This window comes from Mandrillus leucophaeus, unplaced genomic scaffold (assembly GCF_000951045.1).
Source record: "Mandrillus leucophaeus isolate KB7577 unplaced genomic scaffold, Mleu.le_1.0 Scaffold504, whole genome shotgun sequence".
In the NCBI taxonomy this organism is placed as follows: domain Eukaryota; kingdom Metazoa; phylum Chordata; class Mammalia; order Primates; family Cercopithecidae; genus Mandrillus; species Mandrillus leucophaeus.
This window is the reverse complement of record NW_012105410.1, coordinates 164700-185491: the sequence shown is the minus strand read 5'-3', so window position 1 is coordinate 185491 and position 20792 is coordinate 164700. Positions and strand designations below refer to the sequence as shown.

The 20792-nt window shown below is 49.4% G+C and overlaps 1 protein-coding gene across 6 annotated transcripts in view; it reads right to left on the bottom strand.

Annotated features, from left to right (window-relative positions):
• The window catches only part of CHRDL2 (chordin-like 2), a 35963-nt gene extending 15171 nt beyond the window's left edge, over positions 1-20792 (bottom strand). For 2 of the 6 annotated variants that reach the window (XM_011996170.1, XM_011996171.1), the window contains exons 1-4: positions 20374-20792; positions 8305-8417; positions 2962-3055; positions 403-545 (exon numbers count right to left, since the gene is read on the bottom strand). In XM_011996170.1, the coding sequence (XP_011851560.1) occupies positions 403-545; positions 2962-3055; positions 8305-8417; positions 20374-20455 (432 nt within the window). In that variant the 5' untranslated portion in view covers positions 20456-20792. Of the gene's footprint in view, positions 1-402; positions 546-2961; positions 3056-8304; positions 8886-20373 lie in introns of those variants that run through there. The other 4 variants (XM_011996173.1, XM_011996174.1, XM_011996172.1 and 1 more) reach the window with 3 other exon arrangements.

Sequence of the window (20792 nt, the reverse complement as noted above, 5' to 3'; positions counted from 1 at the left end):
TTACTACAGATAATCTGGCCCTGTCTCTGTCCCCCAGGACTGATAACTGATCATTTGCGTATTCATTCTCTCATTCAACAATCATTACAGATGTCTCCTGTGCTTTAGGTCCTGGACTGACAGCAGAGGATAAAGAAATGAAACACATATGTTTCCTCCCCTCAAGGAATGCAGCATCTACTGGGGGAAACAGAAGGCTCAGGAAGGTGTGGAAGCTCACAGAATGGTCACCTGACCCAGCTAGGGACAGGACATTCCAAACCCCAGATGTTCCCTTTCCCCTGAGCCCATTCATTTTGCTTTGGCCAGGAGGGACAATCCCCCAGTCCGCAGTCCAGGCTACTGTGTTCTTTGCAGGCCCAGAGCGCTGGCCTGTGCTGAAGGGAAGGCAGGAATTCTTACGGTGCAGCTGCAGAGGACACACTGGTTGGGCAGGCGGGAGGGGAACAGCTCATGGGCACTGAAGATCTCTCCGTGTTGGTACATGGTCCCATTGTGCTGGCAGGACTTTGGTGGGGCCCGGAGCCCAGAAGGAGTGTGAGGTTCTGCAGTTGGGGAGGGGCAGGAGGAAGATTAAAATGAGGTTTCATGTGAATCTAAAAACCTTTGCTGAAATTAACGAGGCCACTTTTCTGAAGACTTTGCATTTGACCCCAACTTGAAATTTAAACCAAGCTCTGGCCTGGGCCTTGCCAGCCATTCCCCATATCAGCTAAGAGGTCCCTCTGATACCTACATCTGACTGTGTCCCTCCCTCCCATGACCCCTACCACAGCCCTCTAGCCCCCTCAGTGTCTGAGCCAGCCCCAGTGAGAGCAAGAAGGTAAAGCCGGCAGCCTCAGCTTCCGCTCAGTGGTGCCAAGTTAGTGGGGCTCCATGAGCTCCATGAGGGCTCATGGAGCACTTCTCAGTGCCAGGCACTGTTCTAGGTGCTGGGGATATAGCAGTGAGCAAAAGAGTCCCTGCCCTCACAGGGTTACATTCTAGTGGTGCCAGCTGGGATGATTGTCCCTGTGCTTGTGTAAATTCCTGTCATTCACTGGCCCCCAGAGTCCCCCTCCCCATCACCTGCTCATCAGTCCATCCTTATCCTGCCAGGTGGAGGGGTAAGCCTCTGGTCCCGAGAGAACCCACTCATTCATTCAAGACCCCTTTACTAAACACTCCTCTATTCCAGGCACCATGCTAGGTATTGGGAATGGAGCAATGAGTAAGATTCAGCCCTTGCCATCAAGAAACTGAAACTCAAAAATTAGGGGTATGGTGGCTCACACCTGTAATCCTAGCACTTTGGGAGGCCGAGGTGAGAGGATCACTTGACTCTAGGAGTTTGAGACTGGCCTGGGCAACATGGTGAGACCCTATCTCTACCAAAAAAAAAAAAGATTTTTAATTCTTTTTTCTTTTTTTCTTTCTTTCTTTGAGACAAGGTCTCTCTCTGTCACCAGGCTGGAGTGCAGTGGCATGATCTTGGCTCACTGCAATCTCTGCCTCCCAGGTTGAAGCGATTCTCCTGCCTCAGCCTCCCAAGTAGCTGGGACTGCAGTCGCCCGCCACCACACCCAGCTAATTTTTTTGTATTTTTAGTAGAGATGGGGTTTCACCATGTTGGCCAGGATGGTCTCAATCTCTTGACCTTGTGATCCACCCACCTCAGTCTCCCAAAGTGCTGGGATTACAGGCGCGAGCCATCGCACCCGGCCAAAAATTTTTTTTAATTTTAAAAAAAGAAGTTTGAAATCTAATTAGGCAGAAAGACAAGCCACAAGCAATGATGCTGTAGCAAGTAAGGGCTAGGGTGGGTAGAAGCACAGAAGTTGTGACAGCAGAGAAGAGGAGCCTCTAACTCAGCCAGGGAGGAGTGGCCAGGGAAGACTTCCTGAAGGGCCAATGGCAAGCAGAGTCTTGAACTGTGGAGCCAAGCAGGCAGAGGAGCAGGGGATGGAAAGAGACAGGGAGTGAAGAGCATTTCAGCAACAAGAGGCCTGGGCCAAGCACAAGGGGAAACCCAAAGTCAGCAAGGAGAGCTGAGGCCCCCTGGAGTCAGCATCAGACATGAGGACACTCCTTCACCGTGCAGGATGAAGCTGAGAGCCACTGTTCCCCTCGGGAACCCGCAGCCAGGAATCTCTATGACCCGTATCAGGGCCATGAGTCAGATCCCTACTGGGCTCCCCGCTGGAAAATGAGCCCCACTCCATACCAGCTCACCAGGAAAGCCCTGATTCCAGAGCCCGGACCCGAGACCAGAATCTGAAGCCTCTTCTTCACCACTTTCTTGATACTTCTAAACATCAGTTTTCCTCTCAACCTCCCCTCCCACCTCCAAGTTGGCCTCCCCTCTAACTGCCCCTCACTGGACACTTGCTTTTGCCAGTTTCTTCCCAGACCACCTCTCCTTTCTCTGACCTCTTCTTCCTGGAATCTCATTCTCAGAGGCTTAGAATCTTAAAATCATGGAATCACAGACATTGAGCATCAGGACACACAGAGTCCCTAAATCTCAGCAGTGCGAGGAATCTCAGAGAACAGGGCCTGACTCCTTTAGTCCTTCTCAGCCCCCCAGTGGTAATTCTAGGGTCTCCCCATAGGACCTTCAATCCCAAGATCACTCACCTTCACTGCCCAGACTGCGCCCATACCCTCCAGCTCTGGCAGGCCCGAGAGAGACAAGAGCCCAAGTGTGCCAGTCAGCAGGCCAAGCAAGGCCCTGTTTCCTGCAGCTACTTTCTGCATGTCCTCCCTCCCCTGCCATGCACACCTACTTAAGGACACGAAGTCTCTGCTACCCCAGCACTGCCTGCAGATCTGGGATATTTCCTCCCTTGAGCACCTTTGTGTGTCTACACCTCTGATGGGTAGAGACTGCCCCTCTCCTTGCAGAGTTCTCCCTCAGCTAGAGGGCTACACTGGGAGTAGGAGAAAGGTCAGTGGACGATGGGGAGGAGCATGGCTACTTACCCACACACCTGGGACAGCACTGCTGTGGCTCTGTCACAGGCTGGGGGCAGTGGACAGGCGGACAGTGGAGGCGGTAACAACTCACATGGGCGCTCTGAAGGGGACACAAGGGTCAGCCCTGGTTCAAAGAACCATCATCTTCCACCTGTACCTGTCCTTTCCCAAAACTCCCACCCCAACTGCAGAAGTCTGTACTTGTAGTAAGCCTGTGATTGGACTGAAAACAATGAACTCAAGTGTGCCCAGTCCTTCCCCGTTCCTGCCCACCAAGGGGATCTCACTTGGCCCACACATCCATGTGCCTCCTCTACCCTGGAGGAGGTCAGACCTGTTCATGGACTTGCTCAAACACTGTGTCCCCTTCACAGAGAAAGACAAGGAAAAGCCTAGAGTTGTTTGACATTGATCTTGATGCTTTGACTGCACTATTTTAACTCTGGGGCTTGGTCCTTTTAACCCTGGGCCTGAGCCTTTTGGTCAAGAAAGGAACGAAACATGAGGACACGTGACCGGGAGAGGGTGTGAGACGAAACACCTGATGTAGAGAAGATGGATGGCTTTATAATCCAGCCCCTAAATCTCTGGGAGGTTTGGGTAATCCTGCACAAAGCCTTTGGAGTTGGCACCACCGAAGGAGAGGCCTGAAGTTCCTTCTCTTTTTCAAGTATAGCAAGTGAGAGAACTGGGCAGGGGAATGTACGCAGAGAGAGACAAGCAGAAACTGATGGAGAGTGGCCACCACCCCTTGTGGGGGTCTTCCCAGCTCTCCAGGCAGTTTTTCTTTGGCCCCTCAGCCTTCCCGCACCTTGTTCTTCACTCTGTTACAAGGGTCACTCTGCTGTATTGTGATGAACCATTTACACCTGTCACCAAATTCAACCACGAATTCCAAAGAATAGTAGGCATAGGGCCTTGCTCCAAGTTAGTGGCTGCTGGAGTCTGAATGAATACATGAGTGAGTGAATAAATGAGAGTAAGGAAAGGAGGGGTCGATGGTCCTCTCCTAGATGAATGGAGCCTGCTTTGTTCACGATTCTGAGGTTGGCAAAGTTTGTTTCTAGCCCCGCTTCTCCCCCTTATTCCTTCCCCCTGCCCTCTCCCTGGACCTGAGTTCCCCGATAGCACTTCAGAGGCAGCCTCTTGCCCCATGGAAGGCCCTTGAATGGCCCTATGCCTTCTGGGGTCACTGCTTCCCAAGATGGCCAGAGGTAATTGCAAGGACTAGTCAGTGCTAAGGGGCATCCCAGAGTCCACAGAATTGGGCTAAGCTCTAATAGGGGCCTTCTAGAGTCCCAACACACATGGGGGATTAATAAATGTCTAGAGGATAAACTAGACGCTAGACATCTGAGGCTCCCAGATGAGAAACTAGGATGGAGTGCAAGGGACTGTGTGGCCTGAGGAGTTAGAATCGGTCTCTTGATTCTGGCCTTGGAGGAGCCAAGGATGGTGATTATTATTAGCACCACGAAGCAGGAAATAGGATGGAGACAGGTTAGTGGTGAAAGGGCAGGTAAGGCACGTGGAAAAGCCCTTTGCAGTCACAGGGAACCTCTCAGGAAGTCATAGCCTCCATTTATTGAGTGGCTACTGAGGTAGGGCCTTTATGTTATATAAAAATCATCCCACTTTATATTCTCAACACCCCTAGAGGTAGGTACCATAGTATTAGTCACACTTTTTAAATGAGAAAAGAGCCTTGAAAGGTTAAGTTGCCTAAGATCACACAGCAGGTAAAAACTGTCACCAGGGCCCGTGCACTTTCCACAATGCTGAGCTGCCTCTGGTGGGTAGGTGTGGACTCATTCATACTCAGTATTTGCTGCAGGTCTACTGGGTGCCAGGCCCTCTTCTGAGCACTAGGGATGTAGCAGTGAGTGGGACCAACAAGGTTTCTGCCCTCCCGGAGCTCACATCCTAGCAGTGAAAGATAGACTATTAAAGAAGTAAGCAAGGGCCGGGCACAGTGGCTCACGCCTGTAATCCCAGCACTTTGGGAGGCTGAGGTGGGAGGATCACTTAAGGTCAGGAGTTCGAGACCATCCTGGCCAACAGGGCAAAACCCTGTCTCTACTAAAAATACAAAAATTAGCCAGGCAGTAGTAGCCCACCTGTAATCCCAGCTACTTGGGAGGCTGAGGCAGAAGTATTGCTTAAACCCGGGAGTGGAGGTTACAGTGAGCTGAGATTATGCCATGGCACTCTAGCCTGGGTGACAGAGTGAGATTCCATCTCAAAAAAAAGAAAAAAAAAAAAAAAGAAAGAAAAAAAGTAAACAAGTAGGAACAAGAAGATTTCAGATGTTAAATTTATGATATATAATAAAATAGAGGACCTGGTATGGTGGCTCTCACCTGTAATCCTAGCACTTTGGGATGCCAAGGTGGGCAGATAGCTTGAGGTCAGGTGTTTGAGACCAGCTGGACAACATGGTAAAACCCCATCTCTACTAAAAATATGAAAATTAGCCTGGCGTGGTGGTGCGTGCCTATAATCCCAGCTACTCAGAAGGTTGAGGCATGAGAATCACTTGAACTTGGGAGGCAGAGTTTGTAGTGAGCCGAGATCGTGCCACTGTACTAATCTGGGTGACAGAGTGAGACTCTGTCTCAAAATCAATCAATCAATCAATAATAAATAAACAGAGGAATATTATTTAATTAATAGGGGTAGACTCTGTTAGAAACAACTGTCAGGGAAGGCCTTATAAGGAGGTAACATTTGTGTTATGAACTGGGAGATCAGAAGGAACTGTTCGTGAGAAGATCTGAGGGAAGAACATTCCAAGTGGAGGAAATAAGTTGGAATGAAGCTCAAGTGTTGGAAAAACTGACAGAGGTCAGTGTGGCTGCAGCAGAGGGAGCAGGTATGAAATGAAATTGGAGAATAAGGCCAGGCGCGGTGGCTCATGCCTGTAATCCCAGCACTTTGGGAGGCCGAGGCGGGCAGATCATGAGGTCAAGAGATGGCGATCATCCTGGCCAAGGTGGTGAAACTCTGTCTGTACTAAAAATACAAAAATTTGCTGGGCGTGGCAGCGGGTGCTTGTAGTCCCAGCTACTCAGGAGGCTGAGGCAGGAGAATCACTTGAACCTGGGAGGCGGAGGTTGCAGTGAGCCGAGATTGCTCCACTGCACTCCAGCCTGGTAGCCTGGTGACAGAGCATGACTCTATCTCAAAAAAAGAAAAGAAAAGAAAAGAAAAGAAATTGGAGAATAAGACAGAAGCAGAGCCCTCAGCAGGGAATTTGAATTTTACTTTAAGTCCAACGAAAAGCTACTGGAGGTTTTTTTTTTTCTTTTCTCTCCTTTTTTCCCTAAATCAGAACATGACAATCAGCACACAGTCTCTGCATGCCTGTCAATGAGTTCATCATCTGTTACTGGAGGGTTTTAAGAGCGGAATGACGTGATCAGTTTCATGCTGAGAAAAGACCATTCTCACAGGGCACGGTGGCTCACTCCTGTAATCCCAGCACTTTGGGAGGCTGAGTGAGGCGGGTGGATTTCTTGAGCTGAGGAGTTTGAGACCAGCCTGGGCAACCTGGTGAAATCCTGTCTCTACAAAAAATACAAAAATTAGCTGGGCATGGTGGCATGCACCTGTGGTCGTAGCTACCCAGGTGGCTGAGGTGGGAGCATTGCCTCAGCCTGGGAAGTCAAGGCTGCAGTGAGCTGAGATCGCACCACTGCACTCCAGCCTGGGTACCAGAGTGAGACCCTGTCTCAAAAAAAAAAAAAAAAAAAAAGACCATTCTCCCTGCCACATGGAGGATGGATTTAGAGGGGGAAACAGGAAGACCCATTAGGAGACTTGTGTGGCAGCCCAGGAAAGAGATGACAGATGATGGTGGCTTGGATTACGGGGAGCAGTGATGGTGGAGAGAAGTGGAGGGATTGAGGGTATATTTTGCAGATAACAGCACAAGTCCTCTGGGTTTAGGAAACTGTATGTGAACTCTGGGAAAGGAGAAATGAATTAACTCCAATGGCTCAAAAAACTTGGACTTGGTCAACTGGACCACATGATATGTCTGGAATTTTCTGTTATGATTTCCTTTCTGTTCTCTGGCTATATTTCATCAAGTCCTTCTTGAAAAGGCTGATTGGCCTCAGATGTGCCAAGGCAAATCGAGGGGAGGCAGTGATGATGGGGGTTGTGTCCCCATTTCTACTTGGGGCCAACACGGTAGAAGCAGTGGTGAGTCGGGGGAAAGACCCCAGGAGGAGTGGGACCCCAGTGTCAAAGTCAGGAGGGGGCTAAGCCACCCCTCCGCCACCCCACAGGATCGCCTCCCGAGCTCTTTCTGCTCCCACCCCAGAGGGTTCTGTTTTAACAAGGGAGACTCTTAGAGGCCTTCCGCATTCCTCTCTTGGCTCTGTGCAGGGAAAGAGAGGGGCTGGGAGGCTGGCTCAGGCTAGGAGCTAGCTACCCCTCCCTCCAAGCACCAACACCCAGACAAAGAAAGCTGGGGACATCCACACTGGGTTCCAGGCAGCTGAGCTAAAACCAAGGGTTTTTCAAGCCTTCTAAGCCACTTCCTCCTCTTCTACCCCTCCAATCTCATATCTTGCTTGTGAATTCTGGACCACATGGGGGTCTCATTCATTCTACACAGTTGATTTCGCAAGGCCCTGTGGAGGTGCTGGATTGTTATGGGGTACGGTGGAGTGGGAGGAGATGGAAAACAAAGACATGGTCTCTACCTCAGGTGGTTCAGCCTTTGGCAGGGAATCATGCCAGGCACGAGTGAGGGCCCAGCAAGTCCTAGTCTCAGAGGTTCAGTCTAGGAGGGGCAGTAACTATGCTGCCTGGTCAATAGTGATAGGAGAAAGGGGCAGAGAAACTTCTGTGGGATCCCAGAAGCAGCAAATTCTTCCAGGTGGAGGTCATTTTCCCATTTGGGCAAATCCCTGAGGAATAAGTAATTGGGCTAGTGGAGGTGGGGACACATCCTAAGGCAGGGCCGAAGTGGCTGGAGGAAATAGTACATGAAAAGGAGGGAATGGAAGATAAGGTCAAAAAGGCTCTGTCTTGGGCTGCATGGGAGGCAGGGAGACTGGCACCACTATGAGGTGGAAAGAAAGCTGGAATGTGAGATGGGAGACCAGGGTCCTCATCCCAACCCAGCCACTAATGTTTGTGTGACTTATCTTTGGGAGGTACACAGTAGCCATCTAATCCTATATATGGAGTACTCAGTAGTGAAATGGCTTTTCCCAAGTCCCTCAGCTGCTGCTGACAGCACAGTTCTAGAAGGCCTGGTCCTCCCTCTGGGGTGACTTCTCTGGAGGGTTCTCAGATATCCCCGACACAGGTGGCAAGGTGACCAGAGGAACCTACCTCCGAGCAGGTACAGCGCAGGCAGTACATCAGGCCTTGTGGCTCCAAGTAGGGGTGCCAGCTCTCGCCAGGGGAGTATCTCTTTCCATGGAAAAGGCAGAACATGTCTGGGCCTGGCAAACCGACCAGTGCCATGTTAATCCCAGGAGGCTCCAGCCCAAAGACCCTGTCTCATTTCTCCTTCTTTCTAGCTCTAGAAGAGATGTCATCTGGGCCACTCAGGCAAAAGAGAATCTGCTGGACAACTGGACATGCTCTCCTAGGCAGGGGGCCAGAAGGTCTGAGTTTGAATCTCAGCTTGACCACACACTTACTGTGCGACACTGGGCATGCCACTGTCTCTGAACCTTAATGCTTATCTCACAGGGCAGTTAGGGAATCAAGCAGTGAAATGCTGTACAGATTTATATCATGGTAACATTAATTATTATGATTAGATGAATGAGGCCCAGAGAGGGTAAGTTACACCTGAGGGCCACACAGCAAGTCAGTCATCGGGCAGGGATGACAGCATCAGTCTCCTGACTCAGTCCCACGTTCCTCTGCCCTCACAGTCACGCTTGTTTCCTTTTTATTTGTCCCATTTGGCTTATTTAGTACATCACCACACCCTTCCCTCCCTTCCCACCCCTCTTTCCTCTCTCATCCCGCTCCCCTATACACACACACACACACACACACACACACACACACACGTGTACACATATTCTCTGGGTCCTGTAGCCTACCTTTTGAACAAAGCCCTCCTGGTGTGACGATCACCAGGCACCTGTGTAGAGGAGGGTTGGCAGGGATGGGGCCCAAGGCCATGGTGCTGGGAGCTTTCTTGCTTTCACACTTTTCTATGTCCTTATATTTTGGTGAGCCATGATGGAAAGGTTGTAGGAAACTGACTTTCAAGTATCTTTAAAAATGGTCGTTGCTACTACTGTGATTTGTGATTGGCACATCAATGGACTTTTTTGCAATCATACGTCAGTTGTCAATATCTGGATGAATGCTTCTAAGAATTACTCAAATCATTTGTTCCATGGGTTGGCTATCTCTCCTACAATCCTGCATTCCTGAAACCTCTGCCTCTCTCACCTCTCGTAACCTATTGATCTACTCCTGCTCCCACATCCTACCCACTTATCCCCAGCCCTGGGTTAGACCGCCCAGCCCAGCACTGCAGCCTTGTGCCCCGCCCCTCTGCCTCCCACCCTATCCTCGCCAACCCTCCTCTACACAGGTACCTGGCGATCTTCACGCCAGCAGGGAAAAACATTCCATTGCCTGAGCTCTTTTCAGGAGGAACTGGGAGGCCCAGCACAACCTAAGTGCCAGTAAAGGTTTGTTGAATTAAATGAGATTGAAATATGGAGAAGGGAACCAACATTTATTGACTATCTTCTCTTTGCCGAACTCCTTACAGAAGTTAGTTATCTCATTAACATGGTTGTTTTGACCATTAAATTAGATAACGCTTGTAAAGTGCTTACCCAGTCCGGTTTCTGACCCTTAGTTGAATGCTATTATTATGATAATTGTGGTAACAATCACAAAGCCACTGCAAAATGGACATTGTCATCTTCCGGAATAGATGACAGTATCCGTCTTGCAGTGGCTTTGTGACTGTTACCACAATTATGAGAAGGCTCACAGAGGCTATGCCACTTGCCTAAAGTCCTCCGCTAGGATTTCATCCCAGGACTCCTAACTCCAAAGCAGAGCTCCTTTCTCTTCAACTCATCTCCTATGGCTTTTTACCCAATTCCAGGGCCTAAAGGCTCAACTGCCTTCTCTCTCTGCCCCACCGGCCACCATCCCCAACTCCCTAGCTTATTCTTTTAGTCCCCTGTTGGTCTAAAATGGAGAAGTTGCCTCTCATGCCTCCTCCTCATTTTCCAGAGTCAAGCATCTTGGAAACATGGGTTCTCACACTTCCTAAATCACATTCTCTTAGACTTTGAAACAGAATTGCAGAGCATTGAAAGCAGTAATGAGTTCGGTGGGGTGAGCGGAGAGCTCACATTCAGTGCAGGAATTCCCTCTCAGCACTGGGGACTGGGCTGGCGTGCAGCCCCTGCCTGACACACGCCTTCAGGGAACAGGAGCTTATGGGCCATTCCTAACCATTAGAAGGTTTTCTTTGTAAGGAGCTGGAGTTGGCCTCTCTCTGGTTCCTCACATTGCTCCTACTCTGCCCTCTTGGGCCTCCTAGAACAAAGATTTGAGACTGCTGTCACGATGCCTTCAGTCTGTGCTTTGAGGGTCGCTGAGAGTAGGAACACATGACTTAGTTCCCTCGCCATTCCCTTCCCAGCTCCCCAAAGTGGAGCTCACATTCCCAGCAAGCCAGCAAGGCCCGGCTGGCCCGTATCAAATGAGCTGTGTTTATCTCTCAGCCTCCACTGGCAGAGAGGGTGGGACACGGGCCCAGCTGGGGTGCTGGTCAGAGCCAGCCCAACTCTCCAAGGAGTGAATAATGTCTTTCTTCCTCAGTCCCCTCCTCCCACCAGGGAGGGGGCGATTGCAACACTGCCACCACCTTAGGTCTCAGCCTGTTGCTGAAGAAACCCTGTCTTACCTTCCTTGGGGCGGCCCTGGAGCCCAGGCCACTGTGCCAGTTGGCACCCCCTTCACCTCACCGCCTGCTCAGAGCATGAAGACAGAAAGAGTGTCTCAGCTAATGCCCAGGCAGAAGGCCCCTTCTCCCCACCGATAGACCTGGCAGAGGCTGAGAATGTGGGGGGCCTGGCAGGAGGCCTCCAGTGGCCACAATCCCCACCCCACCATACCCTAGAAGGTGACAGGCACAAGGAAGGGTGGCATGGCCTGGAGCTCTCTCAAGTGAGATGAGTGCCCACGGCCATGCCAAAACCAAGCAGGAGGAAGAACTGCCAGGCGGCGACAGGCCGCCTCAGTTTCTGCAGTGCTGGCACTAGCCCCAGCCCTTAAACATGGCTGGTGGAAACAGTTTTAGTTCTTTAAGCCACAACTTCACTGTGTGACATTCAGAGACTCATCCTCCTTTCTCTGAGCCTCAGTTTCCCATCTGCAAAATAAGAGAAGGGGGTAAGCTATGATCTTGAAAGATTTTCTGCATAGTTTATGAATCCATGATTTCAACATTTGAAGACTCCAAAATTCTAGGATTCTAAGATTCAGGATTTTGAGAATTCCATGTTTCTAAGAACCTATATTTCCTTAGAATACAAAGCTTCTAGAATTGTCCAATGTTGTGGTTCTAAGATTTGATCATTGCAAGATTCTATGATTCTTGGATGTGTTGATGGTCTCATACATCCTAGGCTCTCAGAACCTCCAAAGTCAGTTAGGATGAAGTTCAGGGAAACAGTAGGGCCAGTCCTGAGTGACACAGGAGTGTCACCTGAGTGTGAAGGAGGTAAAGTTTGTCTCACATCTCACTCCTTTCCCATACACTCCCTTTGGTCCTCTGTGGCGTTCCCACCCCTACCCTGGCCTTGGACCTGCCCTGATTCCTCTCCCTCCCCACCACCACGTCTCATCCCACCTGTCCCCATGCATCCCTCCCCATCTCAGAGACCAAGCATGCCTTTTCTCAGGGACCTTTTGGAGTCAGATCGGCAGGGGTTCAAATTGTGGATTTGGCTTTTATTTGCAGCCTGAATTTAGACAAGTTACCTAACCATTGGGGGCCTCTGTTTCCACATCTATTAAATGGAACTAGTAACAATCTTTACCTCTCAGAATTACTGTAGAATTAAGTTAGATAATATATGTAATACACCTAGTGCTGACATGTATTATGTGCTCAACTAAATAGGTTTTAAAAAAAACCAGATCTGGGCACTGACCCCAGACTTTCTTAATCCCTTAATAGTTTGTTTCCTGTGGTGTTTCTTTGACTCCCAGAACTCTCTGTGGTCATCCCCAGGCACCTATTAGGGGACGAACATCATAGCACACACTAAGGCCAAATCTCCCTGGTCTCATTTACAATTGCACCAACCCTGATTCTGGTGGCCTCCTACATTCTTCTAGCCCCACCCACAAGCCAGATCAGTCTGCCTCAACTCGCCTCATGCCCACAGACCTTGGGCAGGGATACAGAGATGAAAGTGGCTCAGAAGTTGGAGGAGAGAATGGGAAGGCAGACGTGAGAGGCAAGAGACCAGTCTGGAAAGAGAAGCAGAGGCTTATGGAGGGCTTTGAGAGCCCAGGAGGCAAAGGAAAGCCATGGAAAAGCTTTAAACTGGGCAGTCCCATGATCAGATTTGCATTTTAGAATCACCACTGTGCTCACAGGAATGGAGAACTAATTGGAGGGCAAGACTGGAGGCAGAGAGACCACGGAGGGGCTGTTGCAGTCATCCTGCTTTGAGGTCATGCTGGACCTGTACCAAGATGGAAGTTGTGCTGATGGGCAAAAGTACAGATTTGAGAAACACCTAGGAGGTACAATGGGCAGGCTTTGGGACAGACTGGATAGGATATGGGTGGAGAGGGCAAAGGAGCCGTCAAGGACAGGATTGAGGTTTCCGGACTGAACACATATGTGAGTGTGGGGCACTTGGCATAACAGGCAGTAAACATTATTATCAGTAGTCCCCCCTCATCCTTGGTGATACATTCCAAGACCCCCAGTGGATGCCTGAAACCACAGTTTGTACTGAACCCTAGATAGACCATGCATAGATTTCTTTTGCCTTCTTTACAATTTCACAGATAGAAGATTCACCCTTACTGTAGATCTTAGCAAACTCACTATATCATTTTTTTCCTTTCCTTATTAATTGAGAACTTCTACCTTTTTACTTAAAGAAAGCACTTTATGGCTTCTCTTTGGCATATCCAAATTGCTGGCATTGCTACTCATGCTTTGGCGCCATTATGAAGTAAAATAAGGATTCCTTGAACACAAGCCCTGCAATGCTTCAACAGTTGATCTGATCACTGAGACAGCTACTAAGTGATTAACAGGTGGGGAGCATCTACAGCGTGGACACACTGGAAAAGGGATGATTTATGTTCTGGATGGGACACAGAGCGATGGCAACAGAATTCACTATGCCACTCAGAATGATGTGCAACTTAAAACGTATGAATTCTTTATTTCTGGAATTTCCAATGTAATATTTTGGACCAAGGTTAATCATAGGTAACTGAGACCTCAGAAATTGAAACCATGAATACAGGGGGACTGCTACAGTAATATGACTTCCCATTATCATTTATTTATTGAACTTTTTGTATGTCAAATATTATACACATCCATGGGCCTGGTACATGACTTAAATAAAACAAAGTCACCTCCTGAAGGAGCTCACAGCCTAGTGAAGAAGACATATAGATACAATACATTCAGTCTGACAAACGCTATGATGGTGTGAGCATAGGGTCTTCAGGCGAGGCTTTTCTAGGAACATGCCTGAGTTGGATCTTGGAGAAATTAACAAGGTGCAGGAGGGGAAGGACTTCTTAGGCAGTAGGTACTAGATGCAAAGGCACAGAGGTGGGAGTGGATGTGGTTCATGAAGGACATGGAGGCTTCTCTTTGGCATATACAAAGTGCTAGACACTAGCTCCCTTTCCCACAGGAAGTGTCCACTTGGATAGGCCATAGCTAAAGCTCTTTACCTGTCTCAACAGACTTAAAGTGACTGGACTTAGTTGATCTAATCTGAATTCTGGACAGCAATGTTTACCAGACAGATTCTAAATGTCACTATGTCATCCCAAGCCTATCATGAGCTGGCTCCTGCCTGCTTTTCCAGCAAAACTTTCTGTGGTGGCCCTGTTTTCAGCCTCATCTCCTCTTGCTAAATTCCTCACTCTTCCACCAGCCCCCAGGCCTCCTCCTACTGTGCCTTCAAACATGCTGTTTCCTCTACCTGGAATGGGATTCTCCATCTCCAATGTTTGACCAACTCCTTCCCATTCTTCAAAAGCCAGCTTAGATGCTACCCTTTTTGTGAAGCGGCCCCAAACTTCCAGCCACTGGCCTTTCCTGCAGAACTGAGTTCAGCCCTCATTACAATGCTCATCACAAATGGATTAGAGGTACTTCTTAAGTAAGCTTTGCTTCCTAACTAAACTGTGACCTTCTTGAGAGCCAGGACCAGATCTCATTAAGTTTTGTGCTCAATGCAGAGCCTACATAGATAGAGTTGGTGCCTGATGAACAAAATCAATGATGAAACAACAGAGTTAACAAAGAGGGAGAGATTCTGGAAGAGGAGCCAATTGATGGTCCTTAATCCTGGAAGCCTCTTTCATTCTTTTTCTTTTTTCTTTTTTTTTTTTTTGCTCTGTCACCAGGCTGGAGTACAGTGGCACAATCTCGCCTCACTGCAATCTCCGCCTCCCAGGTTCAAGCTATTCTACTGCCTCAGCCTCCCAAGTAGCTGAGACTACAGGTGCGAGCCACCACGCCCAGCTAATTTTTGTATTTTTAGTAGAGACAAGAGTTTCACCATGTTGGCCAGGATGATCTCAATCTCTTGACCTCATGATCCACCCCCCACAGCCTCTCAAAGTGCTGGGATTACATGCTTGAGCCACCGCGCCTGGCCCTGGAAGCCTCTTTCTTTAACAAAAGGAGTAGTTCATTATATGGGAAGAGGGCCAATTCCCTTTCAGCACTTTTACCTTGCCACCCAACAGAAATTAGCTTCTGACAACCCCCACTTTCCAGCCCCCTGCCATCTGAATGCTCAAACCACTGGCCAAACCAAATGACAACATGTACAAAAAGGTCAGGAGCCCAGAGCAGCTAAGGGGATGAGTGATTCCATGATCTTCACACATAAGTCAAAATTTCCAAACTGTCTCCATCCAAATTCCAAGTTCATCCCACAGTCTGGCTTGAAACTCTCATGCTGTGATAAAAGGTCTTTTATGGGGTCAGTTAGGAGGGGTTAGTGCGGTTGAGAATTCTTCCCCAATAGGAAGCAGAAAAGACAACTAGAAAGAAGCTTCTGGGCTGGAGAGGAGGCTGGACAAGACCATGGAAAGGGCATCAGGAGGGGCCGGGGTGAGAGGAGAGAGGTCTGGAATTGTGGCTGGCCTGTCCCCAGCCTGCAAGAACTCAGGAAACCTGAGTGAGCCAGCCTGCCCAGGAATGTAGAACGTTTACATCTCTTCCCTCACACCCACACAGCCATACTTTCTCTATTTATTTATAATCCCCTCTTCACACAAACAAACTTGCTCCCCTCTGAGACATAAGCCCTGCTCTGGGCTCTGGCACCCGATGGGAGAGGCCTCTTAAGGAAACCAGAAGAAAAGCCTCAGCTCCTCAGGGGCTGAGCTGTGCAACCCGGGGAAAGGAACTGCATTTCTCTGAATCTGACTTTTTCCTCTGGCACATGACAGACATACAGGAGCATAGAAGGGCCTCTAGGGAGAGAACTGTCAAACCAGGAAAGGCAGCTCTGTTACCTCTTAAAGGACAGGAAGCAGGGTGGGGACTGTTCACATTCTCTTTTGCCTTGGACATATATGCTTAGATTCATAGAATCGTAGAAAGCTAGGGACTCAGAGACATCTAGTCCTCTGTTTCCTTTCTGGGAAATTGAGTCCCAGAGAGAGATCGGGCCTTACCTAAGCTTGATTCACTCCAGCACAAACTTCAATGCCAGTCGTCAGATGTGGAGAGAATGCTTACAGAGACACCCATCCCCTACTAGGCAGGACTAGAAGAAATGGCTTTAACTTGTAAACAGAAGGCTTCTGACGAGATACAAAAAAGAACTCCTGAGTACAAGAATGAAGATGGGGTCCTCGACAGAGGTAGGGGGACGCCTGAAATGATCTCTGTACTATACTTTCCAGGGGCACCACTGTCACGCCAGTCCTTTTCTTTGAGAATATGAAGGATTCAAGGTCCCTCTCCCAGAGCCGGGCGCCATGGTTGGCGGCCGGGGGAACTTGAGAGGCCAGTCCTGGAACAGGTGCAACAGCTGGAGCAACTGCGCAGCTGTTGCCGGGCTCAGGCTCAGCAGCCTGCACGCCAGTGAGTGAGGCAGAGACCTCTGCTGGTGGGAGAGGAGAGGTGCAGAACGGCCCAGTCAGATCCAGGGAGGTCAGCCTGGAGCCGGACTTCAGGCCTTCACTTAGGTGCTCCCCACTGCCTCATGCAGACCTGAACAGGTAGATGGGGATGCAGCTAAGCTGAACAGAAAAGCAGAGTCCCCTCTGGTCGGTCTCCCACTACCTCCACTGCCACAGGCCATCCAGGCACTTTTTTCTGGTGTTTGAGGGTCTGCCTGTCCACTCCTCCCTGGCAGGGCAGGAGTACTACCCTCCCACATCCCTATTCCAAAGGCCAGAGTGGACTCGGAATCAAGGCAACCATATCTTAGGGTTTTGGAGACTTAGAATCACTAGGTGTTAAAACTAGAATTGTCCTCAATAATCATTCACTAGAGTCCAACCATCTTACTTTACGGGGGGAAAACTGAGAGGCAGAGAAAGGCAACCTGTCCAGGGTCAGAGTTGGAATTGATGGCACAGCCAGGGCTGGATCCCTGACTTTCTGATTCCAGGTTTGCCCTCTGCATCACATCCTACCATGGGAGCTCCCTTCCTGTCCCATGCCTGCGTCTAGTCTAGGGCCTGGAATCCATCACCTGGGAATGAAAGCTTGGATTCCCATAATACACAAAACCCTTGAAGAAAAAAGATGTTTTTTTTTTTTTTTTTCTGAGCAGGGTCTCACTGTGACACCCAGGTTGGAGTGTAGTGGTACAATCACCGCTCATGCAGCCCCGATCTTCTGGGCTCAAGCAATGCTTCCACCTCAGTCTCCCAAATAGCTGGGACCACAGATATGTGCCACCATGCCAGGATAATTTCTTTATTTTTTCTAGAGAGAGGGTCTTGATATGTTTCTCAGGCTGGTCTCAAACTCCTGGGCTCAAGTAATCCATCCACCTCGGCCTTAAGTGCTGAGATTATAGGTGTGAGCCACTGCACCCAGCCCCATGTTTTCACTTGGTAACTGACTCTCTCCTTAAAGCAGGATTGGATGGAGGGAGGGAAGAGAAAGCAGAACATACTAGACACCTACAAGGGACAACTAGGGAAGTGAAACAAAGAGAGGAGCTGAGAAGAGTATGGCAGAAAGCACTGCAGAGGGAGGTAAGAAGATAGTAGACCTCTGGTGGACACTCATCCACAAAGGGCTGATTGTCTAGAGTGACCAGCATCACCCATGTCTGTGGCTCAGCCTAGGGCTGGGACCAGTACTGGTCAGTAACCACGTCAGGGACCCAGCCTGGGTAAGAGGTCTTGTATAGGGGTGGAATTGGTGTTCAACCTGTGGCCAAGGTTGGAGGATTAGGGCTTGGCTTGTGGCTGGAATTGAAACAGTCTGTATTGGGATTAGGGCTCAATCTATGGCTGGAAATAGAACCAAAGAGAGAATAAGTTTTGTTTGAATAGCCTGAGGAGCAAATTGTTACCTGTGTTCACAGGCCCTTGGCATTCTTCAGGGCTCCGGCACCTCAGGAGCCTGATACCATACAGACTTGAAAATTCTCATCTGTTAGCACTGTTTCTGAAAGCACCTAAGACATCACCAGATTTCTGACCCACAACAGGCTTGAGATCTCACTGAAACTAAGATGAGGACCTTTGTAAGAGACCTTCAAATAGCCTCGTGGCAAATGACTATAGGATCCTTTCTAGATTCATAGGTTGTCAGCACTAAACAAAATGAGGCTCAGATAAAGAAGTGGTATGTCCCAACTCACACAGCCAATAAGTGACAAATCAGGGTCCAGGATCCAGGTCTGTTCTGTTTTTTTTTTTTTTTTTTTTTTTAAGAGATGAGGTCTCACTGTGTTCCCCAGACTGGCCTTGAACTCCTGAGCTCAAGGATTCCTCTCCCTCTCAGTCTGCCAAGTAGCTGGTGACTGGAACTACAGGTGTGTACCACTGTGCCTGGCTTTTGTTCTTTTCTTTAATAAATTTGCTGTATGACCTTGGGCAAGTCATTCTTCCTTTCTGGGCTTTAATTTAACTCTAAGTATAGGTACATCGATGGGTAGAAGCAGATGGTTTTTGATAGTTTCACCAGTTCTAACATCCAGTAATCTTAACATTCCCCAATGAGTGCCAGTCCACCTCACCCTAATGAGTTGGCTCCAAGTCTTTTTCTCACATGTCTGGAGCTCTGTATTTACAAAGCTGTAGGGAGATGGAATACTGGCAGGACCTGCTGAGAGGTACAGAGCTGAAGGCCAGGGAGGCACAGAGGAGGGAGATCAGACTGGATCAAGTCACCACGGAGAGTTTGCTTGAAGAGGTATGACCTAGGCAAGGCCATGAAAAGCTGACAAGATATAGGAAGCAAAGAAGCAGGGTGTAGGTAGGGTAAGAGTCTGGTTCTAGGACATCTTTCTAAGATGCATCAAGGGCAATGATATCCGGAGAAAAAATCTCATGGACTAAGAACAAGGTGTGAAGTGGATGGGAGGCAGGAATGGAGGGTATCCTGTGCAAAGTCTCTTTTAAGAAATAGAAGGCAGGTGTTAGGAGGAAACACTCAGGGTTCGAGGAAGAGATATTTATTGAGTACACAGCATTGTGCTGGGCACTTTATTACCTCCTTTAATCCTTCCGAGAACCTTTCAAGTTCTGGATTAGTATCTCTCTTAGACAGATGAGGAAATTGAGGCTCAGAGAAGTTATGACTTACCAAAAGTCACACAGCTATAAGGGGCACAGCCAGGACTTGAATCCAACACTGAGCTAATTCCATTACTTGTTCTATGTAATGGAAAGACTTCTACGAGTCTTATGCTGCTGGCAGGCCAGAGACACTCAGCCTGCTCTCATGAGTAGAAACAAGACTGTAACAAAGTCCAGCACTACCAGCTCCAGAATGTCACGTGCAAAAGAAAGGCATAGATGGAGGAGCTGAGCTGGGGAGAGGAAAGAACACCAGACTAGGAGTTGGGAACGCGGGTTCTTAATCGCAGGCTGTGCCATGTATGACCTGAAGAAACCCACTGCCCCTCATTGGCCTCAGATTCCCTATGGGTATTTCAGGGTTTGAATGAAGCTCCTTTCTTCTGATTAAGAGAATGTGGTTTGGTTTCCCATCCTCACAATATTCTAAGAGATTGGCCAGGCATGGGGAGGGGGCCCACCAGCCTATTGTGGGGGCAGTGAGGAAACTGAGGCTCAGATTGATGATGTAACCTGTTTGATGTTACACTGTATCTACGTGGAAAAGCATAATTGGGAACTGATTTTTTTTGGAAGCTATCAAGCGCCAGTCTTGTGCTAGCCGCTTTACCTGTTTTCTCTAATTTAATCCTATCAACTCTCCTAGGATTTTTACTTCTGCTTTATAGATTAGGAAACCCAGGATCAGAGAGGTGCTCTCCATGACGGCCTCTCAGCAGCTGGCATTCAGCGGGGCTGGGATGGTGAAGACGCTGGTCTATCTCACTGTGCCCTGCCTCCTCCCAGTCTCACACTGCAAATTCAAGGTTCCTTCTAGACACTGTGAGGCGGAGAATAAAGCATGGGATCTGGAACTAGAGTTCTGGCTTTGGATGGCTTACTGGCTCTGTAAGTTTTAGCAAGTTCCTCCTCCTTACTCAGCCTAAGTTTTCTCACCTGTAAAGTGCGAATGATAATACCCACCTCACTGGAGAGTTGCGAGGATCAAAAGAGAGAAAGGAATGGGAAGGTTATCCTAATTACCTCTCATTTCTGTCGAATGACTCTTTCCAAAGGCAAAAGGCCTTTTCTTCTCCATCACACTCGTTACCCTTAGCCAGACATGCCCGACTCCCTCCTAGGAACAGTAAGTCCTCCCCCAACCCAAAGCACAGTGCCCTGCCCTCTCCCCCGCTGCCCTCGGTGCCCCTCCTCAGGTCCCTGGCAGCAGCCCTCTCTCAGTTCTGAGTCGTGCCGAGTTCCTCCGGTCCCCCGGCCCATACTGGTCCTCACGGAGTCTCCACCCCTCCGGCACAGGTGCTGCCTGGACGGTTGTCAGAAGAGCTTGGGGTCCGGGTCCTGGCGCTGTCCCGCACATTCCAGGGGCCGCATCCCTCCTCTGCCCACCCAGTCTCCCGGTCTACTTACGGGCTCGAGCGTGGGAGTCCAGAGGAAACCAGAGCAGCGCGAGTCCCAGCAAGGAGGAGAGGACCCTCACCTCGGGAACCATCCTTCCTTTCCCCAGGGTCAGGCCGCTGGTCCGGGAGCGGAGTCGGGAGGAAGGGAGACGAAAAGGACACTGAGGCACAGGGGCCACAGATCAACCCACAGATCTCGGGAGGGCTGCTGCTAGAGCGGGGTCGGAGAAGGGTCAGGAAGCAGCGGTGGGCAGGAAAGGAGGGCAGAAAGAGAGGACTAAGGTAGGAAGAAGAGAAAAGTGGAAAGAGAACGCGGGGAAAGGCGGGAGAGATGGAGAGACGGAGGAAGGTCCAGCAGGAGGGAGAAGCGATCAAAGAAAGGGGGAAGGTGAGAGGGAGAGGAGGAGAAAGCAGGGAGAGGACCGGCGT